Source organism: Ylistrum balloti, unplaced genomic scaffold (assembly GCF_031769215.1).
Source record: "Ylistrum balloti isolate Yb309-2 unplaced genomic scaffold, AGI_CSIRO_Ybal_v1 Utg371416, whole genome shotgun sequence".
Taxonomy (NCBI): Eukaryota; Metazoa; Mollusca; class Bivalvia; order Pectinida; family Pectinidae; genus Ylistrum; species Ylistrum balloti.
Window position 1 is genome coordinate 210,738 of NW_026782744.1, and position 7,054 is coordinate 217,791.

The 7,054-nt window shown below is 32.8% G+C and overlaps 1 protein-coding gene across 1 annotated transcript; it reads right to left on the reverse strand.

Moving 5' to 3' along the window:
• Positions 1–2,864: 2,864 nt before the first annotated feature.
• On the reverse strand, positions 2,865–6,775 carry LOC132562442 (protein slit-like). Its single transcript, XM_060227184.1, has 2 exons — positions 6,732–6,775; positions 2,865–4,522 (listed from the first exon to the last, which is right to left on the reverse strand). The coding sequence occupies exon 2, from the start codon at positions 4,520–4,522 to the stop codon at positions 2,960–2,962; it is 1,563 nt and encodes a 520-aa protein (XP_060083167.1). The 5' UTR covers positions 6,732–6,775; the 3' UTR covers positions 2,865–2,959.
• Positions 6,776–7,054: the final 279 nt, after the last annotated feature.

Genomic DNA, 7,054 nt, shown 5'->3' on the forward strand with positions numbered 1-7,054 from the left:
GTCTGTGGATACTATTATTATACAGCGCTGGTAGATTTGTGTCTTGTTAGGGAATAATTCTATTTTGTAAGTGTGATTGTTTGAATGAGCTGTTTCATTACTTAAATTTGTTTCAGCATCAAGTCAACATCACCTAAATTTGTTTAGACATATTTGTGATCACAAAAAATATTTCATGAAACATATGACTGTATAAACAAAATAAACACAATTGATAGGGTGTGCTTTATAATATGTAGCACAAATTGAAACTGAAAATGTTGATAAATACATGTGTATCATATTGGGTATATTGTTTAAATTTATGTTTTGCCAAAGTTGTTGTGTTTGTATACTGATGTTTATATTTATACATATTCCATTTATTAGACCGTTATTATTAAGGAATCTCAGAGTAGGTGTTGATGGTAGCTGTGTGTAATTTGTTGTTGTCAAACATCTCAGAACAGATCAAGGGATCGTCTGTCTCTGCTGGCTTTACATCATCATGGGGAAATCTGTCTGAAAATGTTTTTCATAACTGGATTCTAAATTAATCAAAATTTTACATGAAGGCAAACAGAATTCAAAACTCTAGCTTTTATATTAAATTTGGTTAAAAATTTGGCATCAAGATAACATATCTGAATTTATTTCATCATTTGACTTCATGTACATTATCGTTTGACTGAACGCAACCATCAAGATGATTAATAAAGGAATTCAATAATCAAAGAAAAACAGTTTTGAAGTTATATTAGAAAATGTCATTTTGGCATGTCAAGATTGATCTCTTAAGGTGCTAATTCTGATCTCCCCAGATTACTGATGCTGGATACTGTAGCAATCAACACCATATCAGCTGTATATTGTCTCTTGAACTTAAATATGTTTACTGTGCTTATCTAATTGTCTACAAATTCACAAAGTGTATGTAGAGATGTAGGATTCACATAAAGTATTCACCTTAATTCATGTTACCACTACACTGTTCATTCATATATATATATACTTTTGTTTATGTAAGTTAATATTAAATGATTCCAAGAAGAAATGTTTGACTCGAGTAGTGTTTGCGTCATTATGTTATTGGTTCAGGAGTCTTTTAATCATAAAATTAACAAAGATGCTTGACTTGTTTTTGTCAGTCATCTATTATCACAGTGTCCTTATGTGGTACAGGATGTATTTTAGGATTGATCAGCAACCAAGACAGGTGGATGATGACCATCTCGGATTTCAATTTTGATGTCTGCAAGACCTGTAGCCCCTTGCACTAAAGTCTTACACTTTTAGACCCTTCTAAAGTACTAACTTAATTTTAGTGCCCCTAGACTTTGTTTTCATTGACCTGTTTTGAATAGTTTCATTTCAAGTGCACTTGGATATATGTTCTGAATATATTATGTAGAAGAAAAGTTGGAGATGATTTGTAATGAGTGAAAAGAATTAAATTTAACTCTATCGTGGTAGTTGGTCATAACCTAATCGAGTGTAGGGTTTGATACCTAAGCATCTGCTGATAAAACCAAAGGGGGTGGTCCTGGATGTAATCATATAATTTGGTAAGTAAGGGCAGTTAGATTTCTTCTATTGAAACATTTCTTCAAACCACATTTTAAATGCTCATCTTTTTTTCTTATTAACGTGAAGTAAAGTTGTTTTCTCTACATGGGAAGTTTGATTCGACTGTATTTGGAAGAGTTACTGCCCCTTGTTGTTATTACCATGAAGTGATGTTGTTTTCTCTACATGGCAAGTTTGATTTGACTGTATTTGGAAGAGTTACTGCCCCTTGTTGTTTCAAAAGTAACATTTCTCCTTAAAACTTGTTTTTCTGGACAGTAGTTTGATTCCACTGTATTTGAAAGAGTTACTATCCCATGTTTTCACAATGTCAATTTTTTCTCTCTGTTGTCAGATATCTTTCCACCTTGATAAACATAATCATCATGATTAGTAGTGCTTGCTTGAAAGGTAGCTTGATTTGACTGTATTAAGAAGTTACTGTCCTTTGTTGTATCATGTTTGTCTTGTTTAGAGTTCTGTTTTCAATGAATTTCTTTTACACTTTATAAGCATTGTGATTATGACATGAAATTGTGTTTTCCTGAATGGCAGTTCTATTCAACAAGTTTTGATTTTTCAGGCATTTTTATCTTGTACAGAGGTGTCCATCCCAAGTTTTGAACCAATTTCTTTGAAACTTTGTAGTCTTTAAAGTCATAACATGAAATTATTTGTATGGAATTTTGATTCAAAGATATTTTGAAACATTATTGCCCTTGGTATTTTTCAGCATTTTAATATAACCCTTAAGATTTCTTATCATAGTTTTCATACCACCTCTTTAAAATTTGGAATGCTGCCAAGGATTCTCCTCTTGGCATTTTGACCCAATCTTTTGGTTTCCATGACTGATTCGTTTCAGTAAATAATGAAATGATTTCTGTTCTCTGGGTACTGTAGTTTTCTCCCACCGTAAGAACCCAGGTGCCCTTCCATCGAGGCCAACAAGAATGACTTATATAAGCTGATAGCTTGTTTTGCAGTTGTCTTACAAATAAACATGTATTCCAAAACCTTTTTAACACAAACATAACATTGGTCAGGATATTAAATATTTCTACGAGCTATTACCATTTAAGATCACCATAGTGACCTACTTTCTGAAATACATTACAAATACTCGTTAAATATATGCAACAAGATTTCTTTTCTAGACAAACATGAATTTGTTATAAAGTATAAAGGACTGGCGTTTGTGGACTGGTAAACATTGTATTTGATACAAATTACATTTACATTCTCCAGCGGTTATCTTCCCTTGGATTTTTATAACACCTCTATCTATGTATTGATTACATAAAATACTGACAAGTACAGTGTATGAACCTGCAAGGTACTTTATTTTACTCATAAATAAAAATTTATATCAATCACAATTTTCAAATTTCAAACAACAAAATCAGTCACAATTTTACTGTTGTTTCTTTAGACTGTCATTTTTGAAAAAACAAAAGCACATGATCAAAATGGCCACAATGCAGATAAAAACAAGTGCAGCCATCCAACCAAAGAATACATACTGTTGTAGCCAAAACTGACCAGAAGTGACCACTTCCACACAGCTATGGTCCAGGGAAACATCACCTTTCAGACAGATGACATATGCTGTGTTCGGGTTCAAATCCCTGATAGTGTAAACACCCATATTACCTGTGACTAACACCTCAATCCATTCATTACGTCCACCAAATTTTCGGTATGTCAAAATTGTCTCCCTTAACTTTGATTTTAAATCTACCTTTATTGGGGCCCAACTTAATTTGATGTAAGTCTGTCCTACAAAATTTGTGTGTAGTTCTGGAGACCAATGATAATCTTTGTTAGCTGTTTCAGCCATCTTTGCCGGGCTCCTGATTTTGTCAGAACACACAAACTGTTCAGTGTCAAGTAAGTCCCATGACTTTCCAGCTAAATGATTAGGTGTTGCACAAACAGGAACATATTTTTCCATTTTTACATCTATATATTTCAATAAATAAATTCTTAAGTCATACAAGTCTTTCACCCATTGTAAATGACAGTCACAGTGAAATGGATTACCTCCTAAAAGGAAAACATCATGAGGATAAAGACCATCTTTATCAATATCCTCAACCAAGTGGGAGATACTATTGAACGACATGTCCAGCCACTCCAGAGTCGGGAAATAGCCAGGCAGACTTATGAAGTTATTAAATGCTAAAGATAAATATCTTAATTTACTCAAATTCTCAAATACGTGTTTTTCATACCCTGAAATCAAGTTGTTGCTTAGATCCAAAACTTCAACTGCATTCAGTTCCTTAACAAAAGACACATTTGCTATCCTGTTTTTTGATAGAGATAAATGCCTCAATTTTGGAGATCTGCTGAAAGTTTCATCGTCTATATTTGTTATCTGATTCCCTGCCAGGTCTAAAACTTCAAGATTCGGGAATTCAAAAGTGGTACTGCAGGTTCTTTCCATTTGTTCACTGAGGCTCTTGCTGCCAAGATTGATGTTGTTATTACTTAAGTAGAGCTCTCGCACAGGACTCCGAGTTAAGTTACACAGACTTGTTATCATATTTATACCTGCATGTAGTACTACCATTGTTTCAGGTAAAAAATCAGGAATTTCTCTTAATTTATTTTGTTTTAAATATAAATATTCTAAATTAGGAAACGCCTTCAAGAAATCTGCACTAATCTCTTCCAGAACATTATTACTTATGTCCAAAACTGTGACAGAAGAAAATAAAATATTTCCCTGTTTAAGTTCTATTAAGCGAGTAATTGTATTGCTGCTGATGTTAAGTTTTGTTGAAATGACCGGTACAGATTCGGGGAAAGTTGTGAGCTTCTGGTTTACACAGTCCACGATGAAGGCTTCAGAATCACCAACTACACACTGACATAGGTTAGGACAGTTCACTGACGACGAAACATTCTGTACAGCCAACCCAACTAGAGCCATGAGAACAAGCCAGCAACCATCAGAGGTTTTCTTCTTCATCTAAATAATAAACGAAAAACTCATGATTTTCAAGACCACAATTTTAATCTCAATACAAACCAATGGAAAGTAATTCTGATATGGAAATGATGGCTTAATGTAACGTGTCAACCATTTGTTGAAGGAGTCTGGAATAAAATCATGACACATGTACAAATAACATGCTATATGTTCATAACCCATTTCAAAATCTATGTGTGAACTTTTGCTGACTTCATGATCATGTTCATCAGACAACTGTGAAGCATATTTGAACAGAGGTATATAGTGTAAGAGATGGTGATGAATTCATGGCTGTTATTACAATCTTATGTGTTACCAACATTTAAGACTTTTTTGTCAGTCCATTATTAGATTATAAAATAACTTGTTTAAAGGAATTGATCATCACATGAGGAGCTTCACTTGCTGGAATTTGATCAAGATTTTTACAAATGTAAAGGTAAAGGACTTTTATTTTGGTGACCATTATCATCAAAAGAAAATCCCCCACCAACTCTGTGACATCACTCTAATGAAGTCATATCTAAACCTTTACACAAAGGTCAGTTTGACAAATCCTGAGCTTAATTGATGTTTCATGGTTCCAAGTTCAGGGCAATTGATCAATGAAATTCATCATCATGACCCCTGCCTCCATTTCTTTCAAGATTTTGTACACTTCCTACTGGTTTTTGAACAAAAGTACACTTTCACAAAGATCGAACAGTACTATCTCAAATGAGTTTCTAGCTGTGTGAATCCAAAAGTGGAGAAATCCTGACAAGATATATGTCAGTCATTCTCAGATAAGTACAAGCTTATAGTATCCAAATGCAGTTTAAAATTTATTGCAGACCATACTATTCTATAGGCTATTAGGTTCAATGCTCTCAGCAGAATTTTAAAGCCACAATTGTAACCACATGGGGACGTAACAAATAATGTTTCTGGGGGAGGTTGGTTTAGTATACATATATATTAAACTTCCAAAAGAACCACAGGAAATAATACTTAATTATTTTCATGTGTTTTTCTTTTCAAAGTTGAATGATACAATTACGAAATATATATATGATTATCAACCTATATAAAAAGGGATTTTCCATAAACTTTAACTATATGACAATGTATTATGATGTATTGCAGAACAACAAGACTTATGAAAAACATATCAAGTACCAGATAAGGAATTGATTTTCATGTCCAGCTTTCATAGCAATTACTAACTGTTTATTAAATAATCACATATATAGAAACCACATTGTTTCATTTCCATCTTCCATTATGCCTCCACTATTATGTTTGTAACACTACTGATGAACCATTAGCTATAAGATTGTGATAAAGTAAGAGGAGAAGAGACTAAACAGATGGCTGCGAGTTCATCTAGTCCTGTAAGTTAACCACCTTTTTTATTACACAAGTAACATTCAAAATTATTGCCACGTAATAGCCAATAGCAGTTTCCTTCAATAAATAAAAAAAAATTGAATAAACATATCATTTCATTTAAATTCAATTCATATACATCCGAGGTAGAATATAGATTGTTATTATTACAACAGATGTATTATATAGCTAAGAGTTTTATTATAGGTGTTTTATTGATTTTTTTCTTTAACTTCTGTAACTCAGAACAGAAGTGAGTTCTCTCCATTTCATCTATGATTTACTTATATCTACACCAAGTTCATTTAAAGTAGCAAATTGTATATTTTCATTTCCTTTTGAGTCCATATTTGATAGTTATGAGAATTTGAAAATGTTTCTCATCTATCTGTTTTGACATGGAATGGCAGTAACGTTACATACATGTTTGAATCAAAATCAATGACTTCATTTTTTTGCATAACATTAAATTGCTGTTTTAATTGAAAAGTAATGATTGTGTATGTCTACAACCAAACAGCTGTTTGTCAATGAAAAGGTTAGTAAGGATTTCTTAAATGACAGAATGAAAACTAAAGAAAAAATAAGTGTGAGTATATGTTTCACGTTGTTAGAGTGACGATTTCAAGCACGTGTTTCGTTTATAAATAATAAACATCTGACCACGTGGTAACATTATTTTTAGGAGATCAATCATCCGGGCATTTTGAGAACGACACAAAAGGGGTTTTGTGACGACTGTAAAAGGAGAATAACTATTATATTTCCATGAATTTCAGTGCATATTAAAACTTTAACTAAATATCTCATGTTCGACACGAATAATGAATCATCAAACCTGTCTAGGGTACAGTGTAGTCTGTCAACAGTACTTGTATGCCATGAAACGGGAAAGGAAAATTGCGGGGGAAAACATTTTTTTCAATTTCAATAGGTACCATTGAAACTGTGACATTTTAAAATACAAACATTTATTTTTGTCAATTTTCTAATACGTTATTCATCCTACATCATTTTCCTTTGATTTGATCTAATTAATAAGATAAGAAATTAGCGTCAATTTCATCAGGATACATTAAACAATGATTACTCCCACAGATCCCCCCGACTGGCCAATGAAATTGTTAATGGCGAGAATGTCACGTGACGAGTTATCGTGGC